At 54.7% G+C, this 15,530-nt stretch overlaps 3 protein-coding genes across 3 annotated transcripts, besides 1 other annotated feature; 1 reads left to right on the top strand and 2 right to left on the bottom strand.

Moving 5' to 3' along the window:
* Positions 1-727: 727 nt before the first annotated feature.
* CYME_CMN104C (hypothetical protein) lies at positions 728-2,254 on the top strand (the record flags this gene model as incomplete). Its single annotated transcript, XM_005537200.1, has 1 exon — positions 728-2,254. One exon carries the CDS (start codon positions 728-730, stop codon positions 2,252-2,254), a length of 1,527 nt encoding a protein of 508 aa, XP_005537257.1.
* Positions 2,255-6,301: 4,047 nt separating this feature from the next.
* On the bottom strand, positions 6,302-8,551 carry CYME_CMN105C (ATP-binding cassette, sub-family B; the record flags this gene model as incomplete). The annotated part of the gene is made up of 1 exon (XM_005537201.1): positions 6,302-8,551. The coding sequence occupies one exon, from the start codon at positions 8,549-8,551 to the stop codon at positions 6,302-6,304; it is 2,250 nt and encodes a 749-aa protein (XP_005537258.1).
* Positions 8,552-10,734: 2,183 nt separating this feature from the next.
* On the bottom strand, positions 10,735-14,676 carry CYME_CMN106C (similar to regulator of nonsense transcript stability; the record flags this gene model as incomplete). Its single annotated transcript, XM_005537202.1, has 1 exon — positions 10,735-14,676. The coding sequence occupies one exon, from the start codon at positions 14,674-14,676 to the stop codon at positions 10,735-10,737; it is 3,942 nt and encodes a 1,313-aa protein (XP_005537259.1).
* Positions 11,386-14,220: a sequence feature (possible transcribed region).
* Positions 14,677-15,530: the final 854 nt, after the last annotated feature.

Below are 15,530 nucleotides of genomic sequence, written 5' to 3' on the forward strand. Positions count from 1 at the left end.
TTGTGGCAGAATTGCCACCAGCACTAGACCCAGCAGAACACAGACCTGTCGCTCGGCATATGCCATGGGCGACTCTGTTATGCCGCAGGATCGCCGCACAGATCATGCAGGCGCACCGCCTGCGCATTAGCGGTGATGCCGCCCCTCCCGTGAACCTGATCCGCGCCCGCCTCTTGACGGCGACATGGCTCGCGGAGCATGGTTGAACCCCGCCTCGAGCTGGCGCCCGCAAGGGCATAGCGAAACCGTTCTATCTGCGTGCGGTAGCCGCAACGCGACAACAGACACGCACCTGACAATGGGCATCCGGGAAACCGCTTCAACGGAACATTACCCCGCGAAGCACGGTCTGGTGTGCTGCAGACAGAACATTATGAGTCTGGAACAGATTACGATTGACTTTTGCTTGATGCCGATGACAATGGCTCATCCTGAGGAATCCTGCTTAAATGCATCAATCCTACACCATGAAAAGTCGTGCACGCACGACACCGGATGCGATGCGTGCCGCAGATCGCCTCCAGAAGGCCGTCACCGCATACTCGCCGTGCGTGCATCTCGCACCGCCGCCGGCGCATGCGTGACGGCTACACGTGTATTTTCTCCTCAACGATCTCACGCATAACGCGGGGTTGTCCATTAAGAGGCTCGCTGCGGAGGCGCCTACCCCAACGACACAGGAGCGTCCAAGGCCAACGCCTGCCGTTCCTTGTTAGAAAAGGCAACTATGCTGTGCCAAGTTCGAGGCAGCGAAAGCGATCTCCTGCGGCTTGCTGCCGAGAACCCCGAGGGATTCGGACCCTGCATACGGCCCAGCGGTTGCTATTTTCGGGAAGAACTGGACGCGCTTCTGGCGCGCCCGCCTGTTGATGGACAGGTGCGGCAGCGAAGTTTTTCGGGAAGTTTGCTACCGAAACTGGGCGCGGCAGCGCAGGGTCTCAGTGCGTGCTGCACAGGGCTGGAATCAAGGCGTTGCGTTGCGCAGCTTGGGCACGTCAGTAAGCCACCAGCTGCGCTTTGCGAGCGTCTGGTTTTGTTTATCATTGACTATGACGACACCTTGTATCCAACGAGTCAACTGGGGTCTGCTGTGCTTCAGCTACAGAGGTTGGAGGAGCTGGCCCAGGCGCAGGCTACCCGCGAAGCTTCACAGCGTGCGGTGGAGGTTCCGCGCTCCCCGAGGTGCTCCTCACTGCCGCCGAGTCCTGACACGCGTTCCTCAGTGATGCTTGTTTTGGATGACTCTATACCCTATCCGAGTTCCATGCAGCTGGACCAGCACCCATCGGAGGCGGCTGACGAGATGCATGCGGATGCTCCGTCGGCCGTGCCGAGCATTCGCCCTGGCAGGAGCCCGGGGACCCCGTACGCCACCAGCGAGATCACGTCGATATTCACGCAGTTGGCGTATGCTCCCGCTGAGCTGTACGCCTTATGCGTTGAGCTCGACGAAACGGTTTCAGCCTTTCTAACTCTCTGTCTTGACTCGGGTCGGAACCATCACGTCTCTATTGTAACGAATGCTGACTTGCGTTGGGTGTTTTCCTCGAGTAGGGGCGCGCTACCCCGTACCCATCGTCTGCTATTTGACAAAACCGTTTTCGACGCGGAGGCTGGTGCCATTCACACCAGCACTAGCACGAGCCGTACATGTGCTTGCATTTCGGCTCGCGGGCGGTATGGTGACCTGCGTGATGACGGTACCGAGGCCGTCGGCAGAGACCCGACTGACTGGAAAGTGGCCTGTTTTCGCGACGAAATCGAGAGAGTTCTTGGCGAACGAGATGCGCTAAGGCGTGAATGGGCTTTTTGGCAGCAGCAGCAGGAGCTCCGCAAGCAAGTCCTGCACGGAAGCACACTCTGGGACGATGCGTTCGAGACCGTATGCGAGAAGGAGCCCTGCGAACGCTGTCTGGATGCACATCGGCAATTCGAAAGCGATCGACGGCAGCGAGGTATTCGTATGCCTTCCGTCGCCTCCCGAGCTTGTTTGACGAAAATCCCCTTTGACCTCTTCGTGATCGGTGATAGTGAATATGAAATGGAAGCTGCTCGAAAGATTCATGTCGAATTTCCCATGGCCCGTCTGAAAGCCATCAAGATGATCGAAGAACCTAGCATGGTGGATATTATGCATCAGCTCAGAGAACTTGCGAAAGAATTACCAGCGTTTATTCAGGCCCGTGGAGATCTCCAGCTGGAGCTGGCAAAGTCAACTGGTACGTCTTTGGATGACGTGCACACCTTAACTTGATTGCAGAACCGCTTGTTTGCTCGCGTAAAACATGTACACTGACCAAGATCAAAATGCAGGAACGCCAATATCTTCTACGAATTGCCTGGGAGAATCGGTCCCGGTTTCTGTATACAGCGATTCAGGCTTGCTGGACGCCTGCTTCGTGGAACCCCAGTGTCTCGCGATCGGCGAGAGTCCAACGCGCTCTCACCCGACCACTGATGTATTTGCATCGCAAGTCTTCGGCAATTCAGTGCATTACCTAGACTGTGTTCTAAACAATGCCCTCCAAGTCCACGCACCCCAGAGCCGCTAAAAGCCCCGGAGGCATGACATCATCGTCGAAAAATGACCAAGGTGTTCAAGTCTGTGTCCAGAGAGTGCTTGCGCGCATGGTCGCTGGCGGAATCACACGGAAACGAGCGTCGCTCCATCGATCGCATGGCCATCCGACGTTTCCTCATCTTAACGGACATCTTCTGATGCATATGAATTTGTTTGCAATCCCATCTTCCCGATCTATTCCAGGTGCACCTGTGCTCTTTATAAGCGTACCTCGTCCGAAACGCATCGGTGTTCGTGGTCCAGAATCGATTCCTGCACCCGTCGCACGTTGTCGTCGAAGGATGCGGCGTGCCGCTTTCGTGCGTGGCACTACGTCCAGCGTTATTGGATACCACGAAACGGCGCCTCGTATCGGCGATTTCCATCTTCAATTCATTGCAATGTATCATGGATGCACGCATGTTGCCTCCTTAGAACCGAGACCTGTGGAGATGTCGGCTCGGTTTCGTGGGCACCCGCCAAAGATCGCCCGCATGAGCCGCTTGGACGCTCATCTACGCTCTCTGAATAAAGCCTCCAAAACGTCCCTTCTGCTTGGTAGGGTGCTCAGAGCATGGTGATGTGTTCGGATACCGTCATGCCAACTGTTCGTATTCCTTTTAGCGTTCCTATGTCCGACGCTCAATCATACAGATCCCTCGACAAACGGAGCAGCTCCAACTGCTTTCCGTTCCTGCGTTTCGCCCCGTGCGCTCGATTTTTCTGTACAGCAACGACCATGACGATCTTGGACCCGGAATCCGGGCTCACCACGAAGCGTTCCTCTTCAGCTGCCTTGCACGGGTGAAAACGAGTCTCGTTAGATAACTCAGGCCTTGATTTCAGGAGTTTTACACAGATCATGCAGATGGATATTCTGTCGGTCTCTCAAGTCTTTGCGTACTTCTTTCCATTTTCTGCCCGTCTACGGGGAACCTTGATCGAGCTCCACCAATGCCCATTGCGAACTTTGTCGAATGCTTCATCGTTGATCACAGGTACCGACTACATCGCTTGTTCTTGCGCGGTATGCTGCTATAGATGTCGCCTCTAGACTTCATACCCGCTTACTTCCGGTTAGTTCAGACGCACTGGATGCGCAGCAACACAGAATCACGTCTTTTCTATGTATTTACCCACCATTCCTCGACTACAATTCATTCACCCTCTACGTCGTGAGCACGCTCACGGGCAGAAGCGAACCTTTCTGCCCCGGCCCGAGCTCGAGTAGAGAAGCGGCGTACCTGTCCAATGGTGCTGAAGGTAGAGAACAACTCGAGTAGAAACATGCGAGTTTCAAAACGGTGTTCGATAACAGACAAGACACCTGCGACTGCACTTACCTGGATCGACAGAACTTCTACACTAGCCAGGCATCGCCGATTCCGCGATTATCGTCGGTATCGCGGAGCGTGTCTCTCGTTCTTCGTACGACATTCAAGCTCCGTAACCCATACTTATCCATGGAGATTCTGGCCATTCCGTACGTTTCATCGTGCTTCAAACCTGCCGTGAACGTCCGTCATAGCACTTGTGGCGCCGGTGCGCACGCTACATGGAACAGAGCAGTGTTGTTTTGGACTGTACTGATGTAGGGCGAATAGGCTGGCCCAGGGAGCAGCTCAACGCCAATCTCAGCTGCATAATCCCTCGGCCGCTTTTGAGTGATGCAACCCGAAGTCGTCCATGACCAGGACAGAATCGTGTCGGCAGGAGAATCAGCGAGCAGTACTGCGATGAAGGATGCAGTGTTTTACCATACTGCCGCTCTGGCGACGAACAGACGACCGCATGATTGCATCGTCGCTCGGGAAGCTGTTGTGGACGCGCGCGCATGGCCGCCTCTGTACGAAGAGCGGTTTGCCCCTACTGGAGTTCCCCTGCAAACGCCTGTCATGTCAAGTCTCGTCGAGTGAGCCGAACACGTGCTGCTGCTGCTGCTGCTGCTACTGCTGGAATAGGCGGTCGCATTCCAGTACGTCACCGATGATGTGTTGTTCATGGAATGACGGTCTAGAAGCGCGATATCGTTTCTTCTATCATCGTATCGTATCGAAAATGCAGAGAACTTTACATGCGCTGACTTCATTAACAGTACTTCGCAGACAACCTACGGGGTAGGATGCCTTGACGAGGACAAAGGCATGTAAACAACGCTTGAAAAGTTCTTCTTTGGGTGCACAACATTCAGTTCAAGGACCAGAATACTTGCAATGAACCTACCTGCTGGCCGTATATATAATGACGCTCACAAGTGAGGACGTTTTCTCGCGCGAGCAGTGTCAGTATGATGTGTTTGAGGAACCCTCCTCCGATCAACAAGTTATATTCTTCTGTTGAATATCCGCGAGACGAAATCACAAAAACAAAAACGGGTGTGCTCACAAAGACGTTTCAACACTCAAGGCTCTGAGTGTAGCGCCACGGTATACCTAGTCGACAGTCCAGGCTTTGTATCCAGAGCGTTCCACATAGATCGTGTATCCGTAGTGTACTGCGGCCGGAAAAGCGCCTTGCGCACCGAAGCCGCTCCCACACTCGTAAAACATCACCCACAGTGCATCACAATCGGGCGGTGACTGGCATGCAGCCGGCACCCCGTACAGCCAACACGCGACGAGAGTATTCACAGAGCACTTGGTTTTCGATACCAAAGTACCTGTTTACATTCGAAAACACCAATGGGATTGCAGTCCTGGAAGACGGCACCTCGCGCAAAGTCGGATGCTCTATGCCGGGGAACGGCGCACCGTGCGCTTCGCTCGCCCTGGGATCAGCAACGGACTCCACGCGTTTCAGGGAATGTGAAGAGAACAAACACGAGCCAGGTCCGGAATCTCTGATGGTTCGTTGCATCGAGTTTAGAGAAATGGTCGAAGCGTCGCTACCGAACACAAGCGGATCCGGTACTTCGCCATTTTCGTTAACGCCTGGCATTTGCCAGGAGTGTCCGGTTCCGTTGCAGATCAATGGTCGTTGCACAACGAACAGCATGCGATCCACAAGACTCGGAACGAGAAGCGCATACGTGCGCATTCAAACAAATACGCTCATTAGACGTGGGATTCCGAATGTGCTCGGCGGTGTCAGTCCAGAGTTTCCTCTTTCATCACTCCAGGTGATCATGTGCACGCCCTTAACTCCTCTGAAATGCTGCACTACACTTCAAAAGATATTTGGAGACGTCGACAGCAATGAAGTCACTAAAGATAACCTTACCACCATTACCAAAGCAAATCTCTGTTTGAGCGCACTTTGTATGCATCAATCGCCATCATGACCCGGGAACGACATGACATCACTGGAAGCACCGCGTATCATGTACGCATGCGCTGTGTATGTTCTATGTATGCATCGTATACAAATCATAGATTGCCTATTCATGAATCATGCATCCGCGCTCTAGAAATACTCGATGCACGCACGTACGCAACGCGTCGACCTAGGCGGATATCAGGTAAGCGGCATGCGTGCATGCTGAAAATACCCAAACAAGTATCATAGAAGAGATCTTCTTTGTGGCGACAAGTAACCAGACTAAACCGATGATTACTTCCTCGGTATGTGAGCGCAGGAAGAAAACGACACATCCCGAGAACGCTGGCAACGTTCCCCGTAAAACAGCGCCGCCAACATAGCTGCTTTGCGCACCCTGCACATGCATGCATAGAATGCGCTTGATGGCCCAAAATATTGGTACTTGGGGAAGCGCCTTGGAAAACATTTTCCAGACCGCAAATCTTACGCATGCTGCCCATCCAATACGGCATCCACTTCTTCGGCATCGACGGCAAAAGCTGAGACAAACCCCGGTGTTGCTGGTGCAGGATGCGCGAATACACTACCATTTGTCGGTGCATCCTGGTCATCGAGAGCGTGCTCCGTCTGTCGTCGCCACATATCTGCATAGTGCCCATTCAGCGCGAGAAGCGCTGTGTGCGTGCCTCGCTCCACAATACGGCCTTGGTGTAGCACCAGAATCTCATCGGCGTTGACGATTGTTGCGAGTCGATGAGCAACGACCAAAACCGTTCGATTTTGGCCCAGCTCATCCAACGCAGCTGTTATCTCGCGTTCGGTTTTCGAGTCAAGCGCCGAAGTTGCTTCATCCAAACAGAGAATCCGCGGGTTCCGGAGGATCGCTCGTGCAATTGCTACCCGTTGTTTCTCACCACCGCTGAGGCGAATGCCGCGCTCGCCGACTAGCGTATCGTACTGGTCGGGCATCGCACGAATCGTCTCGTCAATTTTGGCAAGGCGGGCGGCCTCCTCTACCTCCGTCTTGCTCGCGGTTACGTTGCCGTAGGCGATGTTGTAAAATATCGTGTCGTTAAAAAGAGCTGCCTCCTGTGGAATGAACCCGATCGCTGCCCGCAACGACGACTGGCGAATATTGCGAATCGATTGACCATCAATCAGGATATTGCCCTCTGTTGCATCGTATAGGCGGTACAGGAGACGTAGGATGGTCGACTTGCCGCCGCCGCTTCCGCCGACGATAGCCGTCTTCTTCCCCGGTGGCACTCGGAAACTAATATCGGATAAAACAGGACGCAGCTGACCAGTTACCGGTTCGGGATAGGCGAAGCTCACACGCTCGAAGCGGATCTCGCCGCCTTGACGCAGTTCCAGCTCGACTGCGTCAGCAGCATCGCAGACAGTAGGTCGCCTTCGTAACAAATCGAATAGATTCTCCAAGTCGACAAGAGCGGCTTTGAGCTCCCGCGTTTGCCATCCGAGGAACTGCAGCGGCACGCTGAGTTGCTGGAACAGCGATCCAGCCATGACGAGGTCACCGACGGTGAGCGCCTGCTGGACAACACCCCAGGCGCCGAAAGCATTGATCATAGCATAGGCGACGTTGAAGATCGTCGCCTGCCCTGCATTCAGGAGCGCATACATGCCCTCGTTGCGTACGGCACACTCCTCGTACGCAGCAAGAACCTTGTCGAAACGGACAGTCTCAAAATTAGCTCGGTCAAAGTATTTCACTGTATCAAAGTTCATCAGCGAGTCAGTGGCCTTGGCGTTGGCCTCATTATCCAAGTCATTCAAGCGCCGCCGAATAGGAATGAAAGATCGATTCACCCGCAGCGTGAAGAGCACGTAAAATACAAAGAAGGCCAGCGTGGCTGCGCTCATACTCCAGCTTAACCGCGTTGCCATGATCACGCACACCAGCAACAACTCGAACATCGACGGCAGAAAACTCAAGAAGAGCGCTCGAAAAAGCGTCATCACCGAGCGGGTGCCACGATTCACAATAGCCGTGACCTGGCCGACTTTGGCCGTCAACAGAAACGAATGATCCAGCTCCAGGAGGTGCTTGAACGTCGCACGCGAGATCTGTCGACCTATGCGCTGCGCAGCACGAATGAAGACAATGCTCCGCAACTCATGCAGGACGTTGCCTAGCGTTCGCAGCATGCCATGCATGCAGAAGAGGATAATCGCAATGAGTGCCCAGCGCTCTCCGGTTGCCGCCCCACTGCTCAGTGCATCGATACCACGCTTGAATAGAAACGGCACACAGACTAGCAGCACTTTCGACAGCACCATAAGGACCAGGGCAATCATAAATCGGCGGGGCAGATCAGGTTCGTGGCGAAACAGTGCTTGTAAGTACCGCAGAAATACCCGGAACGTCGACTGGGCGCCTGGTAGCGAAAGCTCTTCCGCAGTCCGGTATTCGGCGTCAAAAGCAGACTGTTTCTGGAGACTGTAGGGTTCCAAGAGCCTTCTGTCAATGCAACACTCATCGATATCATGCACGGGTACGAAGAGCTTTTCGAAGACCTCTGGTGACCCGGTCGGCGGTTTCGAGGCGTTTGCTGCTGAACAGCGCCAGCTGCGGGCCAGCGGCTCCTTGGTCGGTTTTCGCAGCAACTGCTGGTACGGCGTGCACTTTGCTCGAGGCGCGCAACCCGGAAACCGCCTTGGCAGACTGGTTCTGTGTAACGTCACGCGAGGTACAGCGAACACGAAAGCCATGCTTGGCTCGAACGTGCGCACCAGTGCACCGCGTAGAGAAGACGGGCCCAGCTGAAGCCTATGTCCTCTGAATTGACCAATGAACCTCCAAAACAGTCAATTGACGCGAGAGAAATTCTCGCTAGCTTCACCACAAGCAAGAATGTTGAGCGTTCCGCCCACACCTGCCGAGACGGTGGAACCAATGGAACCACGCGGACGCTACAGTTTCTTCAAAATACGAGCGCTCTATCCAAAGGGAGCAGCTAACCACGCCGTATCCGTCTAAAAGCGCAAGTTTCGTGCCAAAGCCTCCGTAGCACGCGTTCGTAGCCTATATCGTTCCTGGTGCAACCTGAAGCTCCGGGGATTGTTTCGTGCGATCGGCACCGGATCGTTCACGCCCGAGGCGAGCGGCCGAGGACGCTTCATTCTGCGAACATGAAAATCGAAAAGTGCCGTGCCGCAACGCTCAGGATTCGCTGGAAGGCACACCTGGACGCTTCCATCGGTTAGCAAAGAAATAGACTCGACACAGGTGTCGGTGAAGAAGCTGACGGTGCTTTCGTATGCACAGGCTGCGCTCAGACGTACCGACACACGCGTCGTACTATCGTGGAACACTGAGATACAGGCTCTGTTCTATGCTTGAGATTTTTACGAACATGTTTCTCGATGTACATCCTCAATTTTTGACGTACAACAAAAAGGATTAATGAATGCAAGTTTAGTTTGGGATTATTGATTGTCAGTTCGGAATGGCTCATTCGACGCGTTCCCGCTGGAGTTCGTGACGATCCGAGACTACAGATGATTCGTGACGCTCTCCAACAAGAGCTCCTAAACTAATCGATATAGACATCCAATGCATACGTAAAGGCCTGCACGCTCGTCCTTTCCTGACGTATACCATGCTCAAATCATGCACTATTCAAATTTCTGGTCTCGCTGTTTCAACGCAACGCGCGGGAACAGCAAATCGCGCTGCAGTATTGACGAGGAAAAGAATCCGACGACGAGCCCTGACAGCTTCCTCATATACGCTTATGCCGTAAGTTCCATGAATTTGTCGCATCAAGTGATCGACTCCGTTCGATAGACAAATTCTCATCGCTTTGCGGCCTTCGGCGAAACTGGACTCGACAGCAGCATGATACCTCGCATGGGATATGTTTCCAGAGACGGCAGGCTCTTCTGCTCACACGGGAATGGGTGTTAGGCTCGGACTTCAGTCACCGCAGTGATCGCTTCTGGTGGAAGGTGCGCCAACGCTCGGCATGATGGGTGCCTAGGCGGGTCGAAAGCTGTTGCCTTCTCCGCCAGCTTGGATTCTCCTTCCCGAACTTGTATCATTATGGTCATCGTCGCTTTCCGTAAATCCTCTATCGAATGAGACTGTGTGCACTTGCGTGCGCAGCAGACGGAATACTCGCAGAGGGCATCACCCAGAAGAAGCCCGTCACCATAGGGTACGGCACCCAGCACGGAAACGAAGGAGCGCATCGTGACGAGCTTTTCGTACCCGTCATCGGCACGTACCGAGTGATGAAGGGAATGTTCACGTGGAGCAGAGCAGACCTCGGAGAATCAGGTACGGTGGACATATCCGAACAACTGGCTACACGCAGGAGTCGCTGCTGTAAAGCGTGCACTGAGACGAAACGCAAAAAAGATGAAAATGAGAAGTGAGGCGTCGATCGCAACGACCGTCTGGGCATGAAATGCGTGCAAAACGTACACAAGTAGCGAAACTGGGACTTAAACGCTACCGTACATATCCGTTGACAGCGGACAATGGAACATGAGGGATTGGTGAGACCGTCGTCGCATTGAAAGCTGATCACGAGAGAGAGAGGAACAAGATGCGGTTGCAGAAAAAATCTCGTAGAGGCTGGTGTTGATGAAAATGAGAAGCGTCCCAAACTTGAGGGTTTCCATCCGAACGAGTATCCCGGTTCAGCGTTATTCTGACATGGGCGTGAAAACATCAGAGCATGGCTCTGGTCCCTGCAATGCATCATGCCGCCTCTGTTACGGTCCGCTTCGCTCTGGTATGCTCGAGTGCGATATCCACTAATGGCAGTGGTCTCGCGCGCCTGCTCAGCGCACGGAACTCGACTGCGCATGAGCCGCAGCGTTTCGCGCACCGGACTTGCACTGACTCAAACGCATACCCGATCAGCATCAGCCGGGTATATCCCGAGCTAATGGTCGAGCGTGTTCAGTGCCGTGCCTGCCAGCGACGGCGGCAGCGGCTCGCAATGCTCCAGAACTCGTCGCCATATGGGATTCGAGGTCAATGTGAGTCGATGGCCAGTAATGATGAGGTGATGACTGGCCCGAGTGAGCGCGACGTTCACACGTTCCAGCGAATCCAGTAGTTGTCGACCCTGAGACCGGCAGCTGCAAACCGTCGAGAGCACAATCAGCTTGCGCTCGCCGCCTTGAAAAGCATCGATGGTGCTGATCTTGACGGATGCCATACTCCAGCGACTGGATTCGATTTTCGCTGCCGATATCCGAGGCCTGTGCCCCAATTCGGCGTTGTCCGAGGCGTTTGCAAGGTGTTGGATAATGGCGGCTTGGGCCCGATACAAACAGATAACCCCCACTTGTGTGGGTTCCATGGCAGAGCACCGCGCGATTCGCTGGAGAAAACGCACAATCCATTGCGCTTCCACGCGATTGAAACGACTCTTATCCAGGCTAGCTTCGTCATGACCATCGATTGGCACAAAAGTAACCGGGGCGAGCCTGGGCACCGCCGCTGGAAATGCGGTAATCGGGTACGCGCTTCGTACGGCGCCTCCATAGGCGAGCTCGGATGCGATCTGAGCAATCTGGGGATGGCATCTGAACTGCACAGTGAGATATAGGTTCAGTACATCGGCTCGTTCACCGAGGCGCTTCAACAGCGACCTACTTATGCAGCACTGGTCGGGAACGTCTTCCGAGGACCTGCCGCTCATCAATGGGGGCAGTTGTCGCTCGTCGCCGGCGATCACGACAAAGACGTGATCGGCGCCGAGTTCTAGAATGGGTGCCAGAGCAAGCGGCTCCATGATCTGCGAGGCCTCATCAACGAGAACGACATCGAAGCGGAGTCCGTGCAGAATGGCCTGCGTTGCAGAAGCGCAGGTAACACCGACTACTGATCGACTCCGAAACGCTTCTCGACTTGCTTTCTCAACTGTTTCAGAATCCAGTTCTTCAGCTGGTGCTCGTAGATCGAGACATGAGTCGCGTCTTCGCTGCGGACATAGCTTCGTCGAGGTTGCATTCCCTGTGAAACAGATCTGCGGGGCGCTGACGAGCTTCATCAGGCCGGTGCGGCATCCACTTCCCGACACGCGTTTCCGCAGCGCCGACATTGATTGCTCCACCTGCGTGCTGTCTCGAGGAGACGGAAATTCACCGTCCACGGGGGCGACGGTGGGCGCCTCATGCGACATAGCTTGAGCGATATTCGTTCCAGCAGACGCTGGATGGACCTGCATGGAGTCTCGTCCATTGTCTACTGTCGCTCGACGGAAGCGTTTCTTGAATCCCTTTAGTGTGAATTCGCACACACTTGGATGCATTCGCCCTTCGTTACCCGCGCGAGCAAAGTCCTTGAAGCCGCGCTGCAACAGCCCAAGTAGAATATTGTCGACGGCGACATTGGTACCAGCAGCAACGAGGATACGAAGCGATGGTTGTTGCTCTAACATTGCCAGGATGCTCTCCACCAAGGTTCGGGTCTTGCCAGTGCCAAACGCTCCGTGCACGGCAACCAAATGAGGTCGATCAACGCCTCTCGCTTGCGAGTCCTTGCTTCTAATGAGAGCGACGCCGTTCAAACACGCCTGGATGACTTGTTGTTGTTGTTGTTGTTGTTCCAAGTTCCAAGCGGATGAAACGGTTTCCAACCGCTGGTGCTGCGCAGCGCATGCTGACGCCAGCTCTGTTGGAACGCCACCACTGCTAGGACATGGCGAGTCGAGCGAAAAGAGCGTGCGCTGCCGTCCCTCAAGCTGAACAGCGGGATCGGAAGAAGGCTTTGAATCGGAACGTGTACCCGGTTCGGCACTCGACGGCACAAGTGGAATGTCAGCATTTGCAAATGGTTGCCCGCCGCAACTTTCTAGCGACTTTTGATCCTCATTCCGAAGAGGGACTTGCTGGAGACAATCATTTTGCGCTTGTGGCTGCTTGGTATTGGTGGTTGCTACCGGAGAACCGACGAGCTGGCGCAAGACATGGAGCCGCCCGAACGGCTCCTCGTTCAAAAACGCGTCTAAACACAGCAGCTCTGTGGGCAAGCATGCGCAGCACATGACGAGAACGCTACAAGGCTGCTTTCGCCATATACGACGGTTGCAGCGTCCTAGCGGCTGGACCTCCAAGAGGCCGGATACCGTCGAAACGCCATGGTACAGGGAGCGCACCAACGTAACTCCATCAGCGACTGCGGATGAATGTTCGCTACGGAAATGCTCCCGCCAAGCTGTGCGCGTTCCGAGGGCCCAGAGCGCGTCACGGTCCAGGCAAGTGGCGAATTCATCGAGTCTGCTCTCGGGTCGAAAGCGCAGAAAGTACTTCGTACCGGGAACCAGTTGATCGTCCGGCGGTTGTTTGGTTTCGTCATGCAAGCCATGGCGAGTTCGCTGGGCGTTTTTGGCTGTTCGCGACATCACAGCGAAACTTTCAACGCCATGTCGCACGATGAGAGCAGAACCTTGCCGATGCGGAAGTGCAATATGTGCATATGCAGGCTGTTTTGAGGAATGGTCCAGAAGTTGCTCGCAGGCGCGTTCCAGAACTTCAGCCTGAGCATCAAGCTGCTTTTGTATCTGTGCAGCAAGCAAAAGGAGCATCTCTTGACGGTATGCGGGAATCGAGTTCCATGTATTGGTTGTTTGGAGCGATACTTGAGTACTCGAAGACGATCCAGCTGGCTTGCGGCCACCGGGACACAGCTCGCCAACATCCGCAGTTTCCTTGCGACTCGAAGCGCTCCTGCGCGGGAACGTGAGCGTCAGATCCTGCGCATTCGTGATCTGCCGGCTAGCGCTGCTGCGATGTCTCACCGAAACACCGACGCTGTCGATTGCTCCCGAGGAAGGGAGACACGTTGCAAGTCGCGGATGCGACGCGCTGACCCGAAACCGAGGCGGCTCTGTAGACGCGTCAGCGTCTTTTGCAAACGCGCTAGGGCCGATACCGCAGCCGCTTACCTGGGGACGTGTAAAACACGAGCCCTGGGGTGCTCCCGCTGTCCCGGACGCATCGAGCGGGCTATCCTCTGCCAACATGGACAGGAGTTGCTCGTCGCTTAGCTGGACTCGGGGGCAACGCTTCCCATTCTCAATCATGTTTTGCGGTCCCTGCATTGGTGCCGAGTCCTCATGCGCACTGCCCCCTTTGACCGCACCAACCGACGCACCAGCTTTGTGGTTTGTTGATGACTTTGGCCTTGAAAACTGCGCCGCGGTTTTCGAAGCCTGCACGCTACGTTCTCGCTGGTCCAGGTCTAGCCCTGTGCTCGACAACGATTGTGCATTGTCGAAGCATGACTGTCGCCACGCGGGACCTGGAGGCACACGTTCGTATGGTTCCGCGTGCGACTCGCCGGCGCTCCGAGCGCTATTTATTGAATTTGGCAACCGGCCAAGCCTCCGTAAACCGGTCACCCCGAGAGGTCGACGGGTGCTGTTCGCCGGTCTGACTGTACCTTGAAGCCCCGTCTGTAAGCTTTCACCGTCACTTGACGCTGCACGCGGTGACAGGCTATCCCGAAGAGCTGGCGGCGCTTGTTTGCAGTCCTCCTCGACTGACTCCACGGGCTCCAGAACCTGCACCAAGATCTGGTTACCGAGCGAGAAAACCTCGCCGCTAACGTCAATTTTCGTCCTTGGCACCGTCTCGCTGAACACTGTACGTCTCCTTTGATGTGCACGACTCGCACACGCGCTGGAGCTCGACTCGGGAGACTCGTCCGTAGGCACTGTTTCATCTAACAGCTGCAACCGAACGCGAGCCTCGTTGCCCGGCACCGCACTGCTTTGAAGAATACCGTCCTTCCAGCGTTTGGACTTGCGATGAACATCGAACGAATAAAGCACAGACCAGCGTTGTGGTCCCGCAGAAGTCAGCCGCGTGGGCATGCACGCGCGGAGCAGACAAGACAGCAACGCTGCATGCACGCATGCATTCCCGCCATTGCCAGGCGACTGGTGACGTCGTTTCGCTTCGATGCGTGGCGTTGTCCATAAAATGATGCAATGTTTCAAAAGTTACATCTTCTATGCGTACGCATGCCCGAGGGGCATACGTGTTCCGTGGAGCAGTGCCCGAGCATGGCGGCGGGTGCTCCATATACATGTCCGTAAAACTTGAAATGTTCTACGACCACGACGGGTATGCGTACATTTTTACGCGCTTACGCCTCTTAGCTTTTCTGACCGGCATTCTGCTATCGGTTTCAGCTTCTCCTTGCACAGTTCGAGCCTGACAGGCTGCCAAGTGAAGCAGGAATTGTGTCAGCTCCTCGGGTCTCGTCTTCAGCACCGCACATCGTATGATATTGATGACGGCGTTGAAGTCTCGCTTCACCAACTCCTTGCGTTTATTGCCTCTGGTTGAACTCACCAATGCAAGGATTGCTAGAACTCGTGCTCTCTGTGCCGTTTGCTGCAGTGTCAGCGCTGCGCTGCCTTCTCTCCATCACGATCTTCTGCAGTGTACATCCCAGCACATCCCTTACATATTTTGATTCTTCAAATGTACGCACTTCTTTATGCCCGTAGGTAAGGAATTCCCCTGAAAGAGAAGGACTGGTGGCAGAAACAGGTCATGCGCCCTGGTGTGTCACCGTGTGCTGAACGCATCAGCGATTCGCCCAGTGCAGCGATGTTTACGTTTCACGATGGAAAACATACACTGAATGGGCATGAACCACGGAGTGTACGGCGGAATGAAAATCAGCACTATCCCCGCCAGAATTTGCAAAAACCCCGAA

The sequence above is a fragment of the Cyanidioschyzon merolae genome, chromosome 14 (genome assembly GCF_000091205.1).
Source record: "Cyanidioschyzon merolae strain 10D DNA, chromosome 14, complete genome".
Lineage (NCBI taxonomy): Eukaryota > Rhodophyta > Bangiophyceae > Cyanidiales > Cyanidiaceae > Cyanidioschyzon > Cyanidioschyzon merolae.